Here is a 24,478-nt window from a genome sequence, read left to right on the forward strand (position 1 = left end):
CCTTGAGTGTATCTACCAACTTCCACTAAACCGCGAATTTCACCTAAAAAAAACATTGCTCAAATCGCTTACACAACAATCCCAAATATGCACGACAACAAATGTCGATCTGTGTATGTATTGCGGACGAAGTTTCATTCACTTTTCTTTGGGGTTTGTTTGAATAGTTTTATTGTGACCGGGAATTTTGCAAAAGCAGGCGTTCGCCTCAAAGCAAGTGATATACAATACAGGAAATCAAAATTTCCCCGTTAAAACAGCGCCCAAACTGAAAAAAACTGTAACGATTGTGGCATAACAGTGGTGCAATGAAGTTATTCAGGATCAAACGCCCAGCAACACCTAAAAATGTTAAAATTTTGCTGGAAAGGCTAGTGCGCGAACTACAGTACATTCAGGATGTATCGCATAGAGCTGATTAAACTAAGCCAAACAATTGTACACAATCTTGCCTGAACGTTACTTGGTGGTTCGTTTAGCCCAGTGGTTCCCAACCTTTTTTGTTACATTCCTCCCTTCGCCCATTTTCAAACTATTCATTCCTCCCCATAAGAAGAAAAACAAATATAACATTAAAAATTAAAGCATTTTGAAATAGACCTTATAATTAGGTATGTCCATTCAGAATCCTTTACCAAATGTGAACCGGGTCCAAATTATAATAATACATAATAATGTAGACAAAAATATTCTGTAACATTATCAATGTATTTTTTTGCAGTTTTTATGAAATTCCTCCCCTGAACTCATAAAATTCCTCCCTAGGGAGGAATTCCTCCCCGGTTGGGAACCACTGGTTTAGCCGATTTAATATGTTTAACCTTCATCTTTGTGGTCATAAGAGTTGGCAAAATTAAGTTACAATTTTTAGGGGTAGTCCGTATTATCATGTAGCCGATTCACGATTGCGAATAAGCTGCGAATGGCAATAGACAAGCAAAACGTGAGATTTAAAGCAAATGACGCTTAAGGAAGAACCCCGAAACCTGGCGCGAAAATTCATTTGACTCACTAAGTTACCCCAGCTTAATTGCCAACCGTAACTGTTCTATTGTTACCTTCAAAGATCTTCCAATAAGTGGCCCTCCATGGAAATGATTACATTCGGTTAAAGAAAATATGTTTAGGAATATTAGCAAGAAAGTGAAACACGCATGGTTATTGTACTAACACGCGCAGCATTAGCTCTTAACATTAACTGATTGTGTTTTAATTAGTCGGTAGAAGAACTATCGGTATTTAGACTTGTGTCTTAATTAACTATGGTTACTACGGTGCCAGACTGACTGCTAACAAAACACACTCACTGAAATATACATTATGCAACTTACTATCAGCGAGACGTTAGCTTCTGTTCTAGTTTGTAAAAGAAACAAAAACAACGGTAGTTTAAACATAAGACATTGCACTATCGCCTTAGACGTCACTTCACACACCCGGCATTTACCGTTTTTCCTAACTGCTTTATATACCGTGTTCTACAGCTTGATTGATAACCTGCACTGATGATGACAACAGAGATTGTCGAAACGTCTGAACGATGTATTCTATATACACCAGTACTCTGGTAGTAATGTTTATGATCAAATTACTTTTCAAGTCCGTGTATAGTGTTCCTAAACATTGCACTAATTCTGGATTTTATAAACTCTTATCTCTAGCTGCGAATTTGTAAGCGAAAAAAAATCGACACGGCAAAGAAACGCTATTTTTATACATTCCGAAATGCAAGGCTGAGGGGGATTCCTAACCATGTTTGCGTGCGAGGGGCAATTAACCGCCGACCTGTTGCCAAAAATTTGTAACCATGCGTGTCATTTGTGTCAGCAGAATGCGTCAAGCACAACCCTTGTGCTAAAGGTCAAGCTCTCAAATCAACCCTGGAGGAAAAAGTTTTTATTAGTGAGGAAATTGCACTTGTGGGGGAGTTGCGCGTTGACGTTACTGGGAAATTTGCAGCCACTGTAATTAGCATCTACACCAGGGGTGGGCAAACTTTTCAGTGCAAGGGCCGCATTCAAAAGTTCTTAATCTTATGGGGCCGCATAGTATTTTACCAACGGCCGCTAATTGCTCGCTTGTTTTTGTTTCAAAATAACTGGTGTAAAGAATTTGGTTTATATCATATATATACCATTTAAAGCCACCTGAAATTCTCAGACTAATAATTTCTGACTTGGTACATAAGTTTAGCTAAACGAAGCTAACTGTTTATGACGTCATAATCTGTATTGTGACGATTGCGGTGGCTGTTTTTTCGCATTGTTTGCACACAATAAGCGAATAAAAAGCCTGACACATATAATTACTAAACTGGTAATCTTATTTCCAGTCTCACGAAATCTGTTTTCAGCATATTAAAAATCAAAAAAATAGTTTTAGTTACGTCACGGCTGCCATTGCATGTATGTCAACAGTGCAAAGTGGACTGTATTTGAAAACGTGACTCGCTTTTACTTTTATCGAACGAAGAAATTGTGTCAAGTGACGATTTGCATAATAACGTGGCAGAAACAACAGGCTAAAGGACGTAAAAAGTATCTGTGTTTAGTTCCTAAGTATGGTGCGGGTACAGATACTGCACATGGTATAGGTATCGGAAAGTCGCACACTCGGTATTTTTTATTATTTTTAAAAACTCTACGCCTGTGCTTATAATACTATCCAGCGTTGCTCGGTAACTTTCTATTTAAAATTTACTAACGTTTGGCGGGCCGCATGAACTCCTTTGCCGGGCCGCATGCGGCCCGCGGGCCGTAGTTTGCCCACCCCTGATCTACACTGTAATCTCAAAGGTATTTCGCTTTCACCTTGAAATTGTTTGTAAACTACATGCTTAAGGAAATATATTGTTTCCAGGTATTCTATTCCATACTTTGATGTTTATGACGAAAACAATATTTTATTTTACACTAGGTAGCAGTAGATATTACGTAGCATCATCTAGCCATGTACGGAAACTTTAGACTCCATTGTAAACATAACAAATCGTTTTGACTTGTACGTCTCAATTTAAAGCTAAACATTACAGAAAAGGTAAAAAGAATCGTTTTTGCCTTATTCACGAGACAGTTTGTCTACTCCACATCAATATACAGGACACCAGAGTAACATGATACACAAGCAGACATGTGACGTTACACAAGTCACAAGTATCGGGATTGGGACATGGATTAGAGAGACGTAAATACATTGGCATGTACGCTTGAGGATTTTAAACGGGTTTCCACATTGTAAATGTTCCGGCTGGGTAAGGAACCAACCTTACCCAATTAATCTTTTTTTACTTCTTTCATTCATCCACCAAAAACATCTTCAGAAGCTAAATCTCAACCTGATTTACCCAATGTGAAAAGGAAATTATATCTGGTTCTTTTTTTTACAAAACTTCAGACACGCCTATTCACTGGCTAAGCTTTTAAACACAGAAATCTCAAACTGAAACAAAGACTTACAAGCAGGGACAATTCTTCTCAGCAGGTTTCTTGCAGATTCTACAAGACGACTGGCTCTGGTAGAGCAAAAGAAAAAGACAACAATCTGTGAAACACACAAGTACATGAAACCCAAATATATACGTATATATAACAGAAAAAAAGAACATAAATTGAGCACATTAACTTTTTGGAATTGAACACACCCAAACATGTATTTCTACAAAAACAATTTGACTCGGACTTTTGTCTGATACCAATTTCAAATGCCTTGTAACACCTTTTTCGACTTCAATCCTTTTGACCCCATAAACTATCTAATTTACCCTTACATAAACTTTTGCAATTACCGAACCGATTGAACAACGATAATTTAGATTATTGTTCTACTCCCTCACAGCTTTAAACCTTCAGTAAACTACGAATGAAACCTAAACCATTGACTGCACTCCATCTATACTGTTGTATAACCCCTAAAGTGCACACTTAAATATTTTATCAAATGTAAAACCTTATGACCAAGTATTGCTCATCGAGCAGTTTTATTGTAAACAATCGACGTTTCGACGTCCTATACAAGACGTAAAACCTTATGCTTGCTTATATCTATTTATAGTAAGAAAACCCTAAAACCCTGTTACGTGTTAAGTGTAAATCTGTAGGGTGAATCCATTTTTTACGCTTTTTGAAGTTCTATTTTTCGGCTTATGAATTGGAGACGACATGATAATCTGATTTTTCGGTCGGTCGTCACATGTTGAGGCGGGGAGGGGCCTCTACAACTCTACTAAAAAAGTCATGTCCCGAAATACTTAGTGTGGTAAAAAAACAAAGGTTATTTCGAAAACTATACAACGAATGAAGTAGGAATAAAAACACAAATAGGAGAGATTTGGTAAAATAGGACACTTCCTTTTTTGTTTATTGGCGCCGATCCTATAGAAGGGACGAAGAAACTTAAATTATGTTTTTTTCCTCTTTGCGATTGTATCGAATATATTGTGACAAATATCTCGTCGTTCGTTTAAAATAACCCTTAATTGGACATTTTTTAGTTTTATTTTATTGGATTTTAATGCGGTACGAAGTAGCTTATGAACGTTAAAACAGGAGGGTATTTAAGAATTGTAGATTGGAGGTTAAACGAAAGAATAAAAGTTATAGTAAAGTGTTAGTAGCTATGTACAATGCCAAAAATGGGGGGAACGATTTCCTCTAGAAGGTTCCAACTAGAAACTTGTAAAGAGCCAAGCACCCGAAGACAAGCCACGACGACCTGGGGAATGTCCCCGGGGCGTTACTGCTTATTGTAGTTGCAATGTATGGCTCTGTAGTGGTATCCTCGCCTTAAAAACAAAACTACCCATTACACACTTGTTACTGAACGCATTTTTTTTTGAATTTACCCTAAAATGGTGGGTTAATTTTAACCGTTTTGGTTCAGTCAAAGATGTACATTTGTGTTTTATAAACACAATCCATTGAAGTACATATAAACTAGTGCATTTTGACATTGTTACTCCATTTGGTAATATTGTTAACATTTGTTTCACATACTAAACTTAGTTAATTTAAAGTTTTTTTTCTCCCTACCACCCAGTTGATTGGAAAACACTGGCTAAAATACCGCATCATTTCCTCAAATACTTGTTACTGCTCAAATATTTAAAATTTTGTTGTTCAAAAGTTTAGGAAATTCAATTGTTTATCAGTAAAATAAGTTTTGTAATTTTTTTGAGCGCACCTTGAACTCTTCCCCTAATCAGCAGTCCAGCGGATTGTGCAAGAGGAATCGTATCGGTTTCTGCGTTGGCTACGTCACGAGGGGGAGTAATGACGTCATCGTCGTCGTCATCAAGTGTGTTTATTTCCCTCTTACTGACGAAAGGAAGTCTAAAAAATGATTTGCTGGATAAGAATCTCAAACTGTCTTTTTCTAGAAGTTACATTTCACTTAAACTAAATATGTGTGATCATTTGCTGTAACTCATAGTACGACAATCCAAATATTGGAGCGATAAGGAATTAAACCCACAGGTTTAGGTTGCTTATACCTTGTCATACAATTGTGAGGCCGTCTTAATTTGGTATAATGCTTTAAATGAGCATATGTCACTCAAAAATTAATGATACGAGAAAGCTGAGGTAGAAGGCTGTCACTAGGGTTTATTGTTACGTCCCACTTTGCAATACAGCATCAGAGTCTCAAGCAGCGGCTTTGATGGTTCCAGAAGGCCACGAGGTTATTTTAGACCGATAAAATGGGTGTATTTGTACATGGGTGTCAATGTACTGAATGAATTTGAAAATGGCGTCCGTTACTATAAAAAGATTTAAAAGTACAGAGCAATAAAGGCGCTCATACATTAAAATTTCATATATTTTTTTCTTGTATGTAAAGCTTTGCTCTGAAAAACACACAGCGGCTATGGCAGCCATTTTGTAGACATCCTACTTGAAAATCGCGCTTCTTTTCACTCTTACTCCTCCCAGCTGACATCCATTCGAACATCGTGTTCCACTGAACTGTGATGCACAGACAACCACTTCGCACTTAAAACGATATTAAAATAGCTTGAATATCAACTGTAAACGGAAATTACCTTTGCAGCAGACATTAGACAGCCTTCTATAACTTATGGTGAAAATCAAAACAAAAGTAAGTGAAATTTTAAATCAGCTTAAATCAGTCAAGGGTGGCAAAGGCGAACAAGTTTTTGCCTAATTAGTTCCAAAGCACTGATGATTTTTTTTGCATGAAAGGAAGCTGACAAGATTTTCCATGTTTACCTGTATCACAACGTTTGTGTTTTCATTGATACCAGGAAGATTGGTCACGAATTAAAATGCTTTGACACTGAATTGGTTCATCATGGCATTAGCTGATGGATATCGCTGCATGGTTTCATCAACAAAGCAACTGAAAACAATAACATACAAATTCGATTGGCAACCAAGCAATGATGTTTTGTATCTTTTTTGACATGTTTTATACGCATGTCTAGGAAAACGGTACCATAACACTAAAATATACTAGTTTTTTTAAAGACTTGCATAATTCGCTTCATTACGTTATTATGTTGTTTTCTATCCACACTTTGATGTTTAGTTTGAAGTTTTATGTCCGCTAGCGGAAGCTTTATTTGATGCGGTTACTTAAAGTCAGTTGGTTTAATGGGTTTAATTTCAACATTGAACAAATCTGGTATTTTTCCACTTGCAACAAAAAAATCAAAGTTCTTTTACCCAACAAAACAAAAATTCAGTACCCTTCTTGAATCATTGCGTAAGTTCCAATATTGAAAGGATCAGGGTCAGGTTTTGCTACACAACCAGTTGTAAATATTTCCAAGTCAATATCAGTCGTCTCGGCAAGAATTCCGAAATACACGTCATCATTGACTTCCACCACTAGGGGGTAGTCGTAAGGAGAATAGGCTCTCTGCAGAATCGAACAACATAAAAAACGACTTATTGAAAAAAATATAAACGTAACTTAAAAAAGTAAAAACTGCTGCACCAATATAAAATCGAACCACATTATGGCCATATTATCCTTTTTAGTCTATATAACCACGATAACTTACGTTTTATTTCTTGTATTATGGCCAAAAAGATATTATTATATGATACAAGCCCGGTCTTTAGACAACCGTTCGTATATTATTATTAGTTCATTTCCCACCAATAGTCACGTAATGATTTCTAAATTGAATTGCCAAAATCTTTGAAAGTCAAACGTGATAACTCACCGAAAATGTGGAGTCTGTGTAAAAATCAAACGTGATTTCAATCTCAGCGAAGCCTTCTTCGTCAGTGATTATTACTGTTTGAGTATCTTCTGGGGCAAAAAATCCAGAAGCATTGAAGTATTTTTCCGTGGTGCAAATTGTTTCAACTAAGTACCAGCCAGTACGTGATACTAAGGAGTCTCCGTCGTTGTTATCCACCAACATTCGAACTGCATTCCTGTGTTTTATTTCGTTTAATTCGCTCTGTATCAACAAATCAATAAGATTGTTATGAAAAATGTTTTACGAAGAAAAAAACGATACCAACCGAACGAAATATAAACGGGTTTATAGGTCAATTTACTTTTTTTCTAGCTTGTTGGTGTTTAGATGCTCATTTGTAAAATGCATTTTTTACCAAATAGAAGAGAGTTTTTTGTTAAAGATGTTGAAACTTTAAATATTTTTCGAAACGTTGGGCAAGCATACTTGCCGCGTTTTATATCAATTTGGGCCGTTATATTCGCGATGGAACTTTAAACAATTTACGATATAAAATGCGCTTTATAATGATCTTAAAATTTATGTTCAGACAAAATACAGCAGTGTCTTTCTATTCTTACCACTACGACTGTTCCACATTCAGTCAACGCAAAGTCGAACTCGTAATGCTCAGAAAAATCTGTTCCCTGGCATTCAATTGGAGTTTCTGATGAGTTGCCAGCCGGGTAGTCCCTCAAACTGATAGCTCCATTGTACGCACATTTGTCCACACGAATCGTCATTCGCGAGTCAGAACATGAACTTGTCAATTGTGCTTTAAAAAAGTTGTGAGGTGCTTTATAATCTGCAAAGTAGTATTTTTCGAATGACTGGGACTAGAATAGGGGTTGGCAGGCTTTACCAAGAAGTAGGCGAAGACCAGTATACTTGTACTATAATTAAACAATCGGAAAAAGCTACTAAAAATGATCATATTTCGTTTTAACAACGCAAAGTGCATTTATTGACAAAATTAATGTGAGTATTAATAATTTTAAGAGATGTTTTTCGTAAATATTGCTATTGCATTTTGTGCAATACTAATGGGTCGAGTTTCTATAAACTAGATTGCAAACATTTGTTGTTGTCGTGATACGGTTGAATTGAGTTATATTTGCTTGGTGGCGGGACACTTGGCTATAAAATTGCACTAAATCAACCAACGAGTCGAAAATAGCAGCGTAACGTTGGAACGTTATGAAGCGTAAAATAGTGGTTTGACGCAATTGGTGGATCATGAATTGCTGGTATCGCGCTACAGCATACTGTTGAAGTGTTATGGGGCGGGAGCTCACTACTAGAGAGTACAGAATAACACTGGTACCATGGGCCGGCGCCCACGTAGGGGCAAGAGGGAGCACTTGACGCCCCTTGGAATTTCAATGTACGATGTCTGTATTGTTTACATCAGTGGTCGGCAACCGCCGGTCCGTGACCCGGTACCGGTCCGCAAGAGGTCTTTACCGGGCCGTATAACCTTTCAGGTGAATGCTATAAAACATTTTGCCCATACGGGGATGATCAACTAATTTAAGCGTTTTTGATGTCAAATATTTGTAGTTTTTTTAAACCGTTCCGCGATAAAATTTCACTTTCAAAAACGGTTCGCGGTGCAAAAAATATTGCCGAACCCTGGTTTACATATCTGGTGTTCTTTTCATAGCCTCTGCTGTTTTATGTTTTTTTCACGGACAAAATGTTTCACAGTTGCGTGGCTGTACGGGGATTTTTCATCGTTGACGCAAATCTACTGCATATATTGTATGCCTTGTGTACATAATTACTTGATATAGTAATCTATCCCAGCAGCAAGCGTATTTTTGTCAAAATTTGACCCCCTCCCCCCGGAAAAATTTCCGCCGGCGCCCATGACAGGTACTTACGTACACATCTTTGTCCGTCTGATGCGAGTTCCCAGCAAGTTTGATGACATGAGCACGTGACTAAACCTCCTGCCGATAAACAAAGATCACTGCAACCTCCGTTGTTTATTAGACAGGGGTCGATATCTTAAAGTAACAGAGAAGAGTGATTAATTGGTAAATTATACCTGAACAGATTGGGCTAATTAATTTCTAATTTTGTCATCAGCTTTTGTCCAACTTTACGTGAAAAAGAGCAACCAAATATAGTGAGGTTGTCGCTTACTCGAAAAACGAACAATATATTGTCTGCCACTAGTGTTCGCCCTCTGGTAATTTATTCGCAAAAACGGATCAACTTGGCCGAATAGGGCCGGAACTTGGCCGAATGGTCCGGTGCGCCTGACCCATATACAGTCATAAAAACTCTGATCGGGGTTCGTCCACCGGAGTGCCCTGGGTTCAATCCCCATAAAAAAAACTTGGCCGAATAGTCCGGTGCGCCTAATCCGCATACAGACATAAAAAAACTAATCGGTATTCGCCACCAGGAGCGTCCTGGGTCGAACCCCGTGAATAAATACGCGGCAAGCATCAGCTTTGATTGTGTGTTTAATTCTTGTTGTCAGCTATTGCTGGTAAACTATTTATTTTACTTGCAAATGTTTGGACCACTTATAGAACAAACTTTAGGAAATTACTTATAAGAACAAATTGTCCCTGAACAAAAAATTTTATTCTTAAAAGACAACAAATCATTGTTCTTACCATCAACATAAAGTTGAAGACATCTCTGTTGCGTAAAAATTCTAAAACGATCAATGTAAGTTAGACACTGTGACTTACAGATTTACCCAAAGAGTTTCTTCAATTAAACAATGGACAATAATTGAATTGAAACCTTGTGTTGAATATAATTGCAGTGTTTTATATTTACTTTTGCCTGCAGTAACAGACAAGAAACATACAATCAACTTTGCTCAGATGTCAATGCTATGAAGAAAATAAGTTTAGCATGTTTATTTGTGAACTTACCCATTTGTATCCCTTGCGCTGTAACACATGTAGTTGAACCCCCTGTTGCTCGCCACTGGGGTCCATGAAAGTACAATTTCATACTGGTCGTTTCCAATATAGGGTGTGTTTTGCCAATTGGTTCCATTTATTCCAACCACTTGGAAGTCAGAGACGCTAAAATGTTAAAAACAACATGTAAAAAGCAGATTCTAAAGTCTTTTTCCGACAATCTTGAACTGGAAACATTACGCTGGGAAAAAAGTGTTAATTGCTTTTTTTTAACTATTCTCAATGTTACTTGAATTTCGAATCAATGACGATAGTTGTTTGCCATTCATCTCCAGAGTTTAACGAATAAATCTGATTGTGAACTGGAGTTGGATTGACGAAACTTGGTTTGTCTGAGCAGCTGTAGTTTGACGTGTTTGACGTGAAACTAACTAAAATGTTTCTTTGTTAATTAAACGATGTATACTAATTTTATACTAATTGTGACTTATACTAAAAAACAGCGTATACTAGAAATGTTGTAAATCGAAAAAATCTCGGACCACTGCCAAAAATAAACGTTTCGAAAACCGTTGTTTACTATGCACCATTCTAATGTACCATATATGTAACAAATGTTGCGATTTTGAGTTCTTTTGTACAAACTTAGTTAAATCATAAAATAGTGCTCACCATCAATAACAAACTGTAGGGAACCATAGCTGAGAACTTCGGACAAGTTTGAAATTGGATGATCCTCAATAATAAGAGCAATGGGAACCTTTACCGAACCTCCGCCACCGTTGAACGAAATTCGACATTCTCTCTAGGAAACATTTTATCCAAAAAAGATTTATTAGGGTTGCTTGTTTTGACAACAGCAAATTTCAGTTTGTTCTTGTGCTATAAAATATTTCAGATTTTGTAATTAAACTTTAAGGTTTTAGCGAAAATAATATGAAGTAAGGGCCAGAAAACATTTTGGCGCCCCTACTGTAGGTCAGACATTATTTTGAATAATTTTCATCAAAGTTAATAAGTGGTGATTGCATACATTTTTTGTTTGTTTCACACCTCAACTATGTTTCAGTAACTCTTTGAATATTAGTGCTTTACCTGTGTCGGCGAAGAGGTCAAACTGAAGTATGCATAACTACCTAACACGCCACCGCCTTCGTTACTGTTGTTTGCATAGCGACATGTCACGTGATCCCCATCTTGGTCAATCATCGGAATAACAAGTGTATCTGGGCATCCAACTGTAAACCTGGTAATATTTTTTGTGTGAAAACCAGAGGACCCTTGTCTATTTTTCTTGACGGATTGAGTAGTGTAAAAATTAAATACCTGGCTACCGGCGGGTGAAGAGCGATTGGAGATGAATTGATTTTTCCATTTCGCCTTATCAGGTTAATGTAAAGAGGCAAAGTTATGGTGCAAGCAGACCCATATAGACCACCAATCCAGCAACCTGAGCTGTATCTATATTAAACCAAAATAGTTTGTAAATACTTCAACTGCAGAATATTTTTCGATATTCAAGTTCGTTTAACCAACTATTTTATTCTTATATTGTTAAACGCGACTCTTTAAAAATACCCTATATGTTCAAAAACATTGCTGCAAGAGAACTTGTGTATAAAGAATACATCATTCAGACTTTTCAACAATTGCTGTTGTCATCATCAGTGCAGGTTGTCAATTGTTCTCTAATACACGGTTTATATTAGCATTTAGGAAAGAAAGGTGTATAGCTCGATTAACAACCCGAACTGGTAATGACAAAAGTGATTGTTGAAACATCTGCTTTATACACAAGTTTTTTAGTAGTTATGTTTTTGCTAAAGTCCGTGTATAGGGGTCCTATCCTATTTGTTATTATTGTTTAGTATGTTGTTCAACCTTAGCTTGCACCAAGCTCCTTCTGTTGCATTAATCACCGTCGATCCCTGCAACATCGACCAGTTATCATCACTATTGTCGTCCAGATAAACTGAAGTAACACCAAATGATCCAATCCGAAGAGTGGAGTCCGATGGAAATTCAAAGCAAGAGAAGCCTTGGTAAGAAGTCCGCCATCCGGCGCGATAATTTATTTGGCTCGTTACTTTTACCTGAAAATAAATGAAAATAAAACCTAACAACGTGGATCACTCAAACAGGCCAGCTAAATGACTAACTGTAATTGTTTCGTTGTTTTCTTCAAACACCTTCCAATAAGTGGCCCCTCCATGTAAATGACCACAATCAGTTGAAGAAAATATTTTTAGGAATATCAGCAAGCAAGCCAAGACACGCATGGTCATCGTATAAATGCAGTGTGTAACCCTCTAACCTAAACAAAATATAAATATTTGGCCTGTATTGCTAAAGACAACAAAAAGTAATGGATTACGTTTTTAGTTGGTGGAAAAAGCGTCTAAACTTTTCTCTTAAACATGTTTGCTTCTGACTCACTGAAACTGGGATTCGTGACAAACTGCCAACAAAACACACTCACTGACATACATTTACCAACTTCCTTTTGGTTCGACTCTGTTCTACTGCTGTAAAAAACAGAGAAATTGAAACATTCGATTCTGTATTCTATGAGCTTCCGTCTCTGTTTGCTAATTGGTTTCAAACGACTTCTTATGAAGTTAGCGTTTCTACAAACAAGATACTAAGTGTTTAAAAAAATGGAAGTGAAAAAGGGTCGACACGGAAAAGAAACTGGATTGTCATGCATTCCGAAATACAAGGCTGGGGGGATTTCCTAACCATGTTTGCGTGCGAGAGGCAATAATTCGCGGACGTGTTGCCAAAACTATTTAACCGTGCGTGTCATTTGTGTCAGCAGAATGCTTCAAGCGCAACCCTTGTGCTAAAGGTCAAGTTTAAATTTGCAACTAAATTCACCCGGTAGGAAAAAGTTTTCTTTTTTGGGAAAACTGCACGTGTGGGGGAGTTGCGCGTTGACGTTACTGGGAATTTGCAGCCACTGTAATTTGCATCTACACTGTAAGCTCAAAGGTATTTCGCTTTCACCTTGAAATTGTTTGTAAACTCCCACTGAACCGCAACTCCACTTTATAAACACTGCTCAAGTCGAGTACACGAGAATCCCAAATATTCACGACCACAAAAGCCGATCCGTGTCTTTATTGCGAACACAGGAAGAGAAAAACAAGTAATTTCCTGCGGGATTTGTTTAAAAGATGTGACAAAGAATGTCGCAAAAACAGACGTTCATGTCAAATTAGCGACGAAATGAAACAAGATAACCTTCAAACAGAAAACCCAAAATTTCCTCGATAAACATGCGCCCCAAACAATGTTTAGATCAGTGGTTCTTAACCGGTGGGAAATTTCCCACTAGTGGGAAATTTAATGTTTTTGGAGGGAAATTATGTAAGCTCGAAAAGAGCAAACTCGGGCTCGATGGTCGAAACCGGCTTTGAATTAACCGTTGAAAGTTACATTACTAAAACTTTTCTGCAACAACATGTAAGATTGATTTAACCAAGGTTTACAAGACACATACAAATCCAAAGGCCGTTTGTTGCATCACAGACAAGACTGAAACCATCAATGACTTTGCTGTTGTGCACTTATAAAAGCCTTTCCTTTGTTGATTGTGATGCAATAAATGACTTATGCAAGCATAGCAGACTCTTCAGTATTCTAAAAACGTTTAATCTCTCACAGAAGCACTATTTAAGCTAAATAAGATTGCAGTATACCTTTAGGGTCCAGACCAAAGCGCTCCACAAAATTATTTCATTTAAAGATTTTGTTTTGTTACGTAGAGCACAAAACATGTTTATAAAAATAACAGAGGGGGAAATTCGAAGTTGGTGATTGACTTTAGTGGGAAACCACACCAAAAAGGACCACTGGTTTAGATAGTGGCGTAACAGTGGTGCCATAAGGGTTTTCAGGTCCATCCGGCAAGTAAGACCCGGAAATTCAAAGTTTAGCTGGAAATAGCTAGTGACGCTGGGTTGCATCACATAAATATTAAATAACACCAAGTCGAAAAAGCTGTACACAATCTTGTGTGAACGTTACTTGGTGTTTCGTTTCACGCGATTCAAGATGTTTAACCTCTCTTTGCCCTTGTGGTCATAAGAGTTGACAGAATAAAGTTACACATCTTTGATGGCAGTCGGTTATATTACGCAGTCGGTCGATTCACGATTTCGTATTTTTTACGGAAGCTACAGTTAGAATTCTTTACGGTCAAGCTCCTTGTAAACCAATCGTTTTTGATCTATTTAGTACCTCATATGTGCTTCTCAATTTTAGTATACTGTCAGAGTTCTTGATCTGGCCTTTTTCGTTTCTATAACTTTGTTCAGTTAAAATAAAATAAAAGAATAGGAAAAGGATGATAAAAGTAACGCAATTCCTCTGTTTTGTTTTCATTGAGCCGAGTTCAATAGCGCAGGAATGAAAATTTAAAACTTAATAGATTATAGTATTTACCTCCAGACAATTAGAAAAAATATATCGCTTCAATTAACTGTTTAAAGTAGAGATGTACCGAATATTCGGTTTGCCGAATTTATTCGGCCGAATCGGTCATTTTTGCACAGATTCGGTTTCGGCCGAATAATTTGTTGCGATTCGGCCGAAACCGAATCTTTTACGAGCACCCATTCAAAGCGTTAAACGTGTCCTTTCTTCTCAGTACCAACGAAGATCGCGTCAATCATGATATTTTTGACATATCGACTTTTCCCACCGTGCAGACAAAAAATCAGTTTTTCATTGTCGGGTTGGCAATCGTGCTTGGGACAATGTTAAACCCCACAGAACTAAAATACGGACGAAACACAACCATTCTGCACTAATTGTTTGGTATATTTGCCGATTCGGTACATCACTAGTTTAAAGCACACTATTGATCATTTTTGTACTTCTTACATTTAATTGTGTTTTTGTATTGTGCATTGGAACTTACAAGACTAAAAGCTGCGGCCAGAAAAGGCACATTAGAGGCTTAACCCTTTAACTGCCACGGGCGCATAAATGCGCATGGAGACATGCCTCGTTGTTAACAGCGACAAAAATCGTATTAGTGCGAATTTTTTTTCCAACTGGGGTGCGTTGGAAAGCTTATGCATATTGGCTTCAATTTATTTGAAAAAAATGATATGTTAGTATTTGAAAAAAATTAATTACAGTAAGGAGAAAGTGAAAATTCAGAAAAAAACAAGTTTTTGAGCCGTTTTTTGATATTTTACGCTTGACTGATTCACAGACAGCTGCTTGGAGTTGATTTCAGGGCTTTGCGTGCGTGTTGCGGCCATCTTTGTTTACAATTTGATACGTGTGCAGCTGAATTGGGCTTGAAAGTGGGTAGTTAGGGCCTGTAAATTTGCCTTGATTTGCTTGAATATACAACTGTATGAGTCAGTTTAGCTTTATTATTAGTGGTGACAACAGTTATTTATCAAGAAAACAACTGTTGCAGAAGCACTTTGACTTTGGAAGTTGGTGCTTGCTGACCTATATTATGATTGTATCTGGCCCACAAATGCATTTACATTTGTCAAATGATGAGGAGATGTGGCCTCACGAATGGACAACAAATACAGAAGAATCAATGCAAAGTACCTTGGGAAGGCTTGAAATTGTGTTTTTTCTGCAAACTTATATGCACTGTGTTTACAAATTTTACATGTTGTGGTGTAATAATACATAATAAACATTCCATTTAAAAAAACTTGTGAATGCATTATGTGTGTACAGCTGGTTGGTAAACATTATAATAAGTCAGTGAAATGTCAAATTAGCCAATAAATATTATTGAAAACAAGTTCCATACCCTCAAAAACATTAATTTTATTATTTAATACTGTAAAATAACAAACTGAAATTAATGATTATGACGTCATGAGCTAATTAATGACGTAATCAAAATAACACAGATAAAATTTTGTAACGAAGTGTTTGTAAAACAACTTGTAACTAATAATTGTAACGAAAAACATCAATAAACTGCAATTTCATGAAAAAATAGAATTAAAATGACGTCATTTCATAGGTGATGACGTCATCGAAAATTTTTTTGTCTTAAAATTGTAGAAAATTATATACCCAACAACTTTCCCAGAGAAAGTTTTTGCCTATCTTCTATCGATTTTGCATAAAACCTACAAGAGCATGTCTAAACATCATTTTTTGTCAAAACAAATTCGGCAGTTAAAGGGTTAACGAAGGGTTAGAAATTATATACAGTACAAAACATATGCAGGATTTCCTCTAGAAGGTTCCAGCTAGAAACTTGTAAAGAGTCAAGCACACTAAGACAAGCCACTGCATCTTGGGGAAAGTTCCCGGGGCGTTACTCCTTATTGTAGGTGCAATGTATGATTTCGTTGTGGTATCCTCACCTTAAAAAAACAAACAAAACTACACATTACACATTTCATACTAAATGAAATTTTATATTTGTATATACCCTAAAATGGTGGATTAATTTTAACCGTTTTGGATTAGTCAAAGATGTACGTTTGTGTTTTATAAACACAATCCATTGACGTACATATAAACCAGTTCATTTTGACGTTGTTATCCCATTTGGTAACATTGTTAACAATTATTTTACATACTAAACTTAGTTAATTTAAAGTTTTTTTTTGCCCTCCTTACCACGCAGTTTATTGGAAATCACTGGAAAAAATCACGCAACTTCATTTCTTCAAATACTTATTATTTCTTAAACATTGAAATGTTGTTGTTCAAAATTTCGAGAAAACCACTTGCTTTTCAGCATTTTGCTACATTGGTAAAACTTTAGTTGGACAAATAAAGTTTTCTAAAGTTTTATGGGGAAGCGCACCTTGGGCTCTTCCTGATCTGATGCGAAGTCCAGCTGATGGTGCGAGAGGAATCGTGTCGGTTTCTGCGTTGGCTGCGTCACGAGGGGGGGTAATGACGTCATCGTCTTCGTCATCAAGTATGTTTATTTCCCTCTTATTGACGAAAGGAAGTCTAAAAATGAATTGTTGGATAAGCATTTCTAGTTCTTTTGTTCTAGAAGTTTCAGTTGAATTTTTTTCATTTGTATCACTGGGATTAGCTCTGATGCTTTTGTACAGACCAGCGATAACAGCACACTTATATGTACTTCAAAATACGACCACCCTAATATATAAGGCCAGACTTAGTGTTAGGCCTAAAATCCATTTGCAAAGTACGCGAAAATCGACACAACATGTTTTCGCTACAGCCAAAGCTTACTACGAATTACTATTAACACCAACAAGCTTGGTTTACGACTATGGTTGATGCAAAGTTAACAGGACCTTCTTAAGGTGATGCAATTTACACCTAATTTTATTGTAAGAGAGTTAAAGCAAGATATGGCAAAGTTCTGCTGTGTGAGGTTTTGTGTTGCTCCGTTCTACATTTAGCTGTGTAATCGAGAATTAACAACGTCCATGACGTTAACATTGCAGACGTCCTACCTTATAATCGTGCTTCTTTTTTTTCGTCCTTCGCATCCATATGAACATCGTGTCCCACTAAACTGTGATGCGCAGACAACCACTTCACACTGAAAACGATATTACAATTGCGTTAGCATTAGCCAATTCTTTACTTATGTATGGAAATCCTATAAAGCGGTCAGTGGCGGGATTTTTCAAATTTTTTGTCAGCCAGTTCTATCACAAAAGTGATATTTTTTAGCCGGTTTTGTTACAAAAAGTCCATTGACAGTAACCAGTAATGCTAACCGGTTCGCAGATCTCATAAAATTTCGTGAGACGGTTCTATAGAACCGGTGCGAACCGGCTGAATCCCACCACTGAAAGCGGTTGATAATTGAAATCAGTTTAAATCAGTCAAGGGCGGCAAATGCAAACAAGTTTTTGCCTAATTAGTTCCAAAGCACTGATGATTGTATTTACATGGAAGGAAGCTTACAATAATTCTCCATATTTACCTGTATCACAACGTTTGTGTTTTCATTGATACCAGATAGACCGGTCAAGAATCGGAATGCTTTGACACTGAATTGGTTCATCATGGTATTGGTGGATGAGTATCGTTGCAAGGTTGCATCAACAAAGCATCTAAAAGTCATAACATACAAATTTTAATGACAAACCAATAAGTACGTTTTGCAGCTTTTTATATTTCCCCTCATCTTTTTATGCGCATGTCTAGGAAACGGTACCTTTGCACTACAATTACCTACTTTCTTCAAACACTTGCATAAATTGCGGTCCATTAGGTTATTGTGTTGCTTTCTACCAGCACCCTAAAGTTTATGTGCTTAGTTTGGTGTCCGCTGGAGGGCCGCTCTTCGTAACGCGTTTACTTAAAGCCAATTCGCTCGATGGGTTTACTTTCAACCTTGAACAAATCTAGTACATTGGTATTTTTCCACTGGCAACAAAAAAAATCAAAGTTTTATTACCCTTCTTGAATCATTGCATAAGTGCCAATATTGAAAGGGTCAGGGTCAGGTTTTGCTACACAACCAGTTGTAAATAACTCCAAGTCAGTGTCGGTCGACTCAGCGAGAATTCCGAAATACACGTCATCATTGATATCCACCACTAGGGGGTATTCATACGGAGAGTAGGCTCTCTGAAAAACCGAGTAACACAAAAAGCATGAGAGGTAACCTGATGTATGCAAAACTGCTACACCACTGTAAGATTGGACCTCATTATTTCAAATTTGTGCCTTTTTGGTCAATAAAATCACGACCGATATTATTATTTAATGCCAGCCTGATCTTCAGGGAACAGTTTGTATATTGTCATTAGTTTGTTTCCCACCGAAAGTCACATAATGATTTAGGTCAGGGGTGTGCAACCTGCGGCTCATTATTTAAAGGTAGTGCGGCTCGCAGGGACGCTTGGAATTTAAATGTGCCGAAAAATAAATCCAATTATTACCTTTTATTAAGCAGATCAATGCGCCCGGTGCTATTTTACTGCGACCTGACAATCATGAGACTAGAATCTAATGCGAATTTCATGTAACAAAGTCAAAATCACCTTGTGTTGGAGTTAGATAAAGGTGCGGCCCCCATCTAATCATGCTAACTGTATTTGACCCTACTGTGACAAAAGTTGCACATCCCTGACTTGGGCTTATGTTGCTGTATGAGAAATGAAGCACATAGAAAGCAATTATCAACTCTTTCCATAATAACGTTTTCAGTGTTTCTAAAACTAATTTCAAAAGTATGTGAAAAGTCAACCATTATTACCCACCGAAAATGTGGAGTCGGTGTAAAAATCAAACGTGATTTCAATCTCGGCGAATCCGTCTTCGTCAGTGATTATTACTGTTTGAGTATCTTCTGGGTCAAAAATTCCAGAAGCGTTGAAGAATCTTTCTGTGGTGCAGATTGTTTCAACTAAATACCAGCCAGCCCGTGATACCAAGGAGTCTCCGTCGTTGTTACCCACCATAATTCTAACTACATTCCTGTGTTTTATTTCGTTAAGCTCGCTCTGTACAATAACAAAAAAGATTTTATTCGATAAAAGTAAAATTTTATTCAATAAATTTTATCGAAGGCCGCTTGCTGCGAACTAAAAATTTTTCAAACAATTTGGAAAAAAATTTTCATTTTATTATTGTAAATGTAAGCAGACTGGCAAAGTGAACAGACAGGGTCAAAACAGGTCGAAGAGAATATAAAAGCAAGCATTTAATGTGTAATTATTTTTTCTTAGCTTGTTACTCTTAGCCTAAAAGCTTAAAACTCGGAATGTTTAGTTGCCATATGCCCTTGTTAGGCAAAAGAGTAGAGATATTTTTCCAATTAGAACGTTGAACAAAGTACGCAATAAAACGTACTTACTATTCATCTCACTAATTCAACGACAATTCAAATAATAGAAATATGGGAATAAATTTGAACTGTTTTTTATTCCGAAAACGTTAAATCTAATTTAAAATTTTTACTTAACAAATGTCAGATGCATATTTTTAATAAACCGCATTCGCTTTTTGTCCACACAAAATAAATCAGTACTCCCCGCGATTCTTACCACTTCGACTGTTCCACATTCAGTCAACGCAAAGTCGAACTCGTAATGCTCAGAAAATTCGGTTCCCTGGCATTCAACTGGAGTTACTGATGAGTTGCCAGTCGGGTAGTCCCCCAAACTGATAGCTCCATTGTACGCACATTTGTCCACACGAATTGTCATTCGCGAGTCAGAACATGAACTCGTCAATTGTGCTTTGAAAAAAAGTTGTGAGGTGCTTTATAATCTGCAAAGTGGTGTTTTTCTAATGACTGGAACTAGAATAGGGGTCGGCAGGCTTTACCCAAAAGTAGGCGAACACCCGTATTTGTGTACTATAATTAAAAAATAATAATAAAAATAATAATAAAATACTATAATTTTTTTGTACTACTAAAACAATCAGAAAAAGCTACTAAAAATTATAATATTTGGTTTTAACCACGCAAAGTGCATTCACTGACAAATTAATGTGATACTGGTATTTTTAAGAAAAACAGGTAATTTGTAAAAATAGTGTTGGACGGATGATTTTGTTTGTGCGGCCGGATTTATTCAAGGATTGTAACTTGCCGTCAATTCTAGTTTATAAATTTCTTTCAAAAGTGTATTCTAGTCTATAATTTTTTATGTCATCAAAATTACAGGCTTGGTGGCGGGACACATGGTTATAAAATTGCACTTAAACAACCATAATCATAATCATTTTTCTGTCCCGCTTAATCCTTCATTGAGGGTCGCGGGGGCAGCAGCTTAAGATTGAGCCTCCACATTTCACGATCTTGCACCACTTCTTTCACCATTAAAAAACCAACGAGTCGAAAATAGCAACGTTGAAACGTTATTGAGCCCAAAATATTCAGCTGCACGGCACTGTTGACGCGTCAGCTGCACGGCACTGTTGACGCGTTATGGGGCGGGAGCTCATTAGAGAGTACAGAATAACACTGGTACTTACGCACACATCTTAGACCGTCCGATGCGAGTTCCCAGCAAGTTTGATGACATGAGCATGTAACTACACCTCCCGTCGAAGAACAAAGATCACTGCAACCTCCATTATTTATTAGACAGGGGTCAATTTCTTAAAGTAACAGAGAAGAGTGATTAATTGGTAAATTGTGCCCGGACAGGTGGGGCTATTTAATTTGTGATTTGGTCATCAGTTATTGACCAATTTTACGTAAGAGCTACCAAACATAAGTGGGTTGTCGCTTACTCGAAAAAAAAGAACAATATATTGTTTGGCCCTAATGATCGCCCTCTGATAAGTTATTCGAAAAACCGGATCAACTTCGTCGAATAGGGCCGGAACTTGACCGAATGGTCCGGTGCCCCTGCCTCATACACGGTCACAAAATCCCTGATCGGGATTCGTCCCCGGTAGTGCCCTGGGTTCGAGTCCCGTGAAAAAACACGCGATAAGCATGAGATTCGATTGTGTGTGTAATTCTTGTTGTCAGCTTTTGCTGGTAAAACTGATTGTTTTACTTGCAAATGTTTACGCCACTTATAAGAACAAACAAAGGAAATTGATTGTCCAAGAACCAAAAAAGTGTATTCTTAAAAGACAAGAAACTGTTGTTCTTACCATCAACATAAAATTGAAGACATCTCTGTTGCGTAAAAATTCTGAAACAATCAACGTAAGTTAAACACCGTGACTTACAGGTTTACCCAAAGAGTTTCTTCAGTTAAATAATAATGTACGATATTCAAATTGAAACCTTGTGTTGAATATAATTGCAGTGTTTTATATTTACTTTTGCTTGCAGTAACAGACAGCAAACATACAATCTAATTTTGCTTGGAGTTCAATGCTATAAAGGAAATAAGTTTAGCATGTGTATGTAGACTTGCCCATTTGTATCTCTTGCGCTGTAACACATGTAGTTGAACCCCCTGTCGCTCTCCACTGGGGTCCATGAAAGTACAATTTCATACTGGTCGTTTCCAATATAATTTGTGTTTTGCCAATCGGTTCCATTTATTCCAACCACTTGGAAATCAGAGACACTAAAATGTTAAAAACAACAGGTAATAAGCAAATAATACCATTTTAAGCAGTGGTGGGACCCAGCCGGTTCGCACCGGTTCTATAGAACCGTCTCACGTAACTTTAAGAGATAAGCGAACCGGTTAGCATTACTAGTAACTGTCAATAGACTTTTTGTTACAGAACCGGCTGAAAAATACGACTTTTGTGATAGAACTCGCTGGCCAAAAAATTGAATTCCACCACTGATTCTAAGATCTTTTACCGACAATCCTTGACTGGAAACATTACGCTGGGAAAAAATGTTAATTGTTTTTTTAACTATTCTCAATGTTACTTGAACCTCGAATCGACGACGATAGTTGTTTGCCATTCATCTCCGGAGTTTAACGAATACATCTGATTGTGAATTGGAGTTGGATTGACGAAACTTGGTTTGTCTGAGCAGCTGTAGTTTGACGTGAAAACGACTAAAAATTATGTTTTTGACAAATTGTACTACAAAAACACTGCATACTAGTATTGTTGTTGTACCAAAGTCTCAGACCACTGCCAAATAGAAATATTTGATTTTGTTCCGAACAAAGTTAAAAATATTCGGCCGAAACCTAGTCTAATCGAACGAGGGTGTAGCCCAGTGGTTCCCAAACTTTTCCATTACTTTTACAAAACGGTTCCTATTGCCATTATTGCGAGGGCTCGCGGTCCTTAAGCCTGAATGTGTATTTCAGTAAAACGAAAGTTGATTGCAGAGTTTTAGCTAGTTATGCAAAATTGCGCATTATAATGATGCAAAAGCATCATGTGACATCACAGACAAGACAAATAGCATCATGATTGTACGCGAACAGTTGCATTTTTGTTAGTTGTCATGCAATAAAGGCTATTGTTTAGCAATGGAGACAGTCGATTATTCAGTGGCACAAACTGACGCCAAATAAGATTATAGAATTACTTCAACCGTTTCGCGGTCCCCAAATAATTGCCTCACGGATCCCTCAAAGGACCGCGGACCCCAGTTTGACGTAAATTACGAGTGAATTTATGTGGACAAAATAATTCACCTGTATCAAACAAACAATGCGCTTTTGTTTGACTGTTTGCACACAGTTTTCGTTAGTCTATTTTTCAAAAACAAATTGTGTATTTTTTATAAGTTGGGTTCGGTAGATAGGAAGCTAACTTCATGCTAATAGTGGTATTAATTTTTGATACAGAAATAAACCGTTGTGTGTAGGTACCTTGTAATGAACATTAGATTTAATAAATCTTGCGACTTTATTGTGTTACTAATTATTGTTTTTCATACTTGTTGGTGAGGTGTTAAGGATTCTATTCCTGTGTTGCAATTTCTCACGTTGTGTTTTAATTAGCAGCAGATTTCTTTTGTACAAAGTAAATTAAATCATCGATGACAAGTAACGCCCACCGTCAATAACAAACTGCAGAGAGCTGTAACTCAGAACTTCAGACAAATTTGAACTTGGATGATCTTCGATAATGAGAGCAATGGCAACTTTTACCGAACCTCCACCGCCGTTGTACGAAATTCGACATTCTCTCTGGCAAACAGAAATTTTAGTTTGTGCTTGAACTTTAAAAGATTTCCGACTTGGCCTTTTTCAAATTTTGGAACACTCTGTTTTTGAGGAGTTCTTTATAAGTTAAATGATGAAAATACCGACCCAAATAGACCTAAAAGGCGACACGCTTTATTGTTCAAACTTTTCGGCAACTGCTCGTTTTAAGATTTTAAATCAAACTTAAGTTTGGATCAATACATTCATACTGGGATAAGCCCTGAAGCGTCAATGTAGACCAGCGATCACGGCATACTTATCGATAAATAATACTACGCCAGATCTATCAAAGGCGTGTACCGAATCAGCTGGTCTCCCAAGCATTCCCATATGGCAAGGCACAAGCTAGAAAAATCTAGCTGGCGATTGGATTCAAACCCACGAGTGTTTCCGAGACTCGCGCTCTGCCATCTGAGCTACACAGGATCAGTGGTGAACCCGACAAAAGTCGGATCACGTTGCCTGCCTTGTATGCTGCTCATGTCAGCTTCGTATGTGTGTAGTGAGCTACCTCTGTCGTCGATGACAAACTGAAGTGCGGATAAATATGCTCAAACACGTCACCGCCTTCGTCGATATTGCTGGCATAGCGACACGTCACGTGATCCCCATCTTGGTCAATCATCGGAATAACAAGGGTGTCTGGGCATCCATCTGTAAACCTGATAATATTAATTGGGTTAAACCAGAGAATCCTCTGTGCGTTTTGCTTGACGAACTGTGTAGTGCAAAAAATTATATACCTGGCTATCGGCGGGTGAAGGGCAATTGGAGATGAATTGATTTTTCCGCTTCGCCGTTCCAGATTAAAGTAAATTGGAACGGACATGACGCACGGAGTC

The 24,478-nt window shown here is 37.3% G+C and overlaps 2 protein-coding genes across 2 annotated transcripts; both read right to left on the bottom strand.

The window, feature by feature from the left end:
* Nucleotides 1-6,275: 6,275 nt before the first annotated feature.
* LOC145232735 (uncharacterized) lies at nucleotides 6,276-12,380 on the bottom strand. Its single transcript, XM_080097404.1, has 13 exons — nucleotides 12,255-12,380; nucleotides 11,977-12,188; nucleotides 11,422-11,556; nucleotides 11,191-11,341; nucleotides 10,768-10,900; nucleotides 10,385-10,526; nucleotides 10,105-10,260; nucleotides 9,838-9,878; nucleotides 9,043-9,216; nucleotides 7,789-8,012; nucleotides 7,187-7,429; nucleotides 6,704-6,876; nucleotides 6,276-6,354 (listed from the first exon to the last, which is right to left on the bottom strand). Exons 1-13 carry the CDS (start codon nucleotides 12,378-12,380, stop codon nucleotides 6,276-6,278), a joined length of 1,989 nt encoding a protein of 662 aa, XP_079953530.1.
* Nucleotides 12,381-16,323: 3,943 nt separating this feature from the next.
* LOC145232736 (uncharacterized) lies at nucleotides 16,324-24,261 on the bottom strand. The gene is made up of 13 exons (XM_080097405.1): nucleotides 24,168-24,261; nucleotides 23,486-23,644; nucleotides 22,394-22,526; nucleotides 21,921-22,076; nucleotides 21,652-21,692; nucleotides 21,019-21,144; nucleotides 20,082-20,275; nucleotides 19,296-19,538; nucleotides 18,488-18,660; nucleotides 18,011-18,140; nucleotides 17,532-17,620; nucleotides 16,904-17,055; nucleotides 16,324-16,454 (listed from the first exon to the last, which is right to left on the bottom strand). The coding sequence occupies exons 1-13, from the start codon at nucleotides 24,259-24,261 to the stop codon at nucleotides 16,324-16,326; spliced, it is 1,821 nt and encodes a 606-aa protein (XP_079953531.1).
* Between the last annotated feature and the right edge of the window lie 217 nt (nucleotides 24,262-24,478).

This window comes from Phallusia mammillata, chromosome 6 (assembly GCF_965637545.1).
Source record: "Phallusia mammillata chromosome 6, kaPhaMamm4.hap1.1, whole genome shotgun sequence".
Taxonomy (NCBI): domain Eukaryota; kingdom Metazoa; phylum Chordata; class Ascidiacea; order Phlebobranchia; family Ascidiidae; genus Phallusia; species Phallusia mammillata.

Coding starts and splice junctions, on each gene's coding strand:
- LOC145232735 (XM_080097404.1), bottom strand. CDS start 12,380: ATGACCATGCGTGTCTTGGCTTGCTTGCTGATATTCCTAAAAATATTT. Junction 10,527..10,767: donor CCTACAGTTTGTTATTGATG/GTGAGCACTATT, acceptor GAAACATTTTAG/TTAGTTTCACGTCAAACACG. Junction 9,879..10,104: donor AGCGCAAGGGATACAAATGG/GTAAGTTCACAA, acceptor TGATCGTTTTAG/AATTTTTACGCAACAGAGAT.
- LOC145232736 (XM_080097405.1), bottom strand. CDS start 24,261: ATGATTGACCAAGATGGGGATCACGTGACGTGTCGCTATGCCAGCAAT. Junction 23,645..24,167: donor GCATATTTATCCGCACTTCA/GTTTGTCATCGA, acceptor TTAAAGTTCAAG/CACAAACTAAAATTTCTGTT. Junction 20,276..21,018: donor GGACGGTCTAAGATGTGTGC/GTAAGTACCAGT, acceptor TTTTTTTCAAAG/CACAATTGACGAGTTCATGT.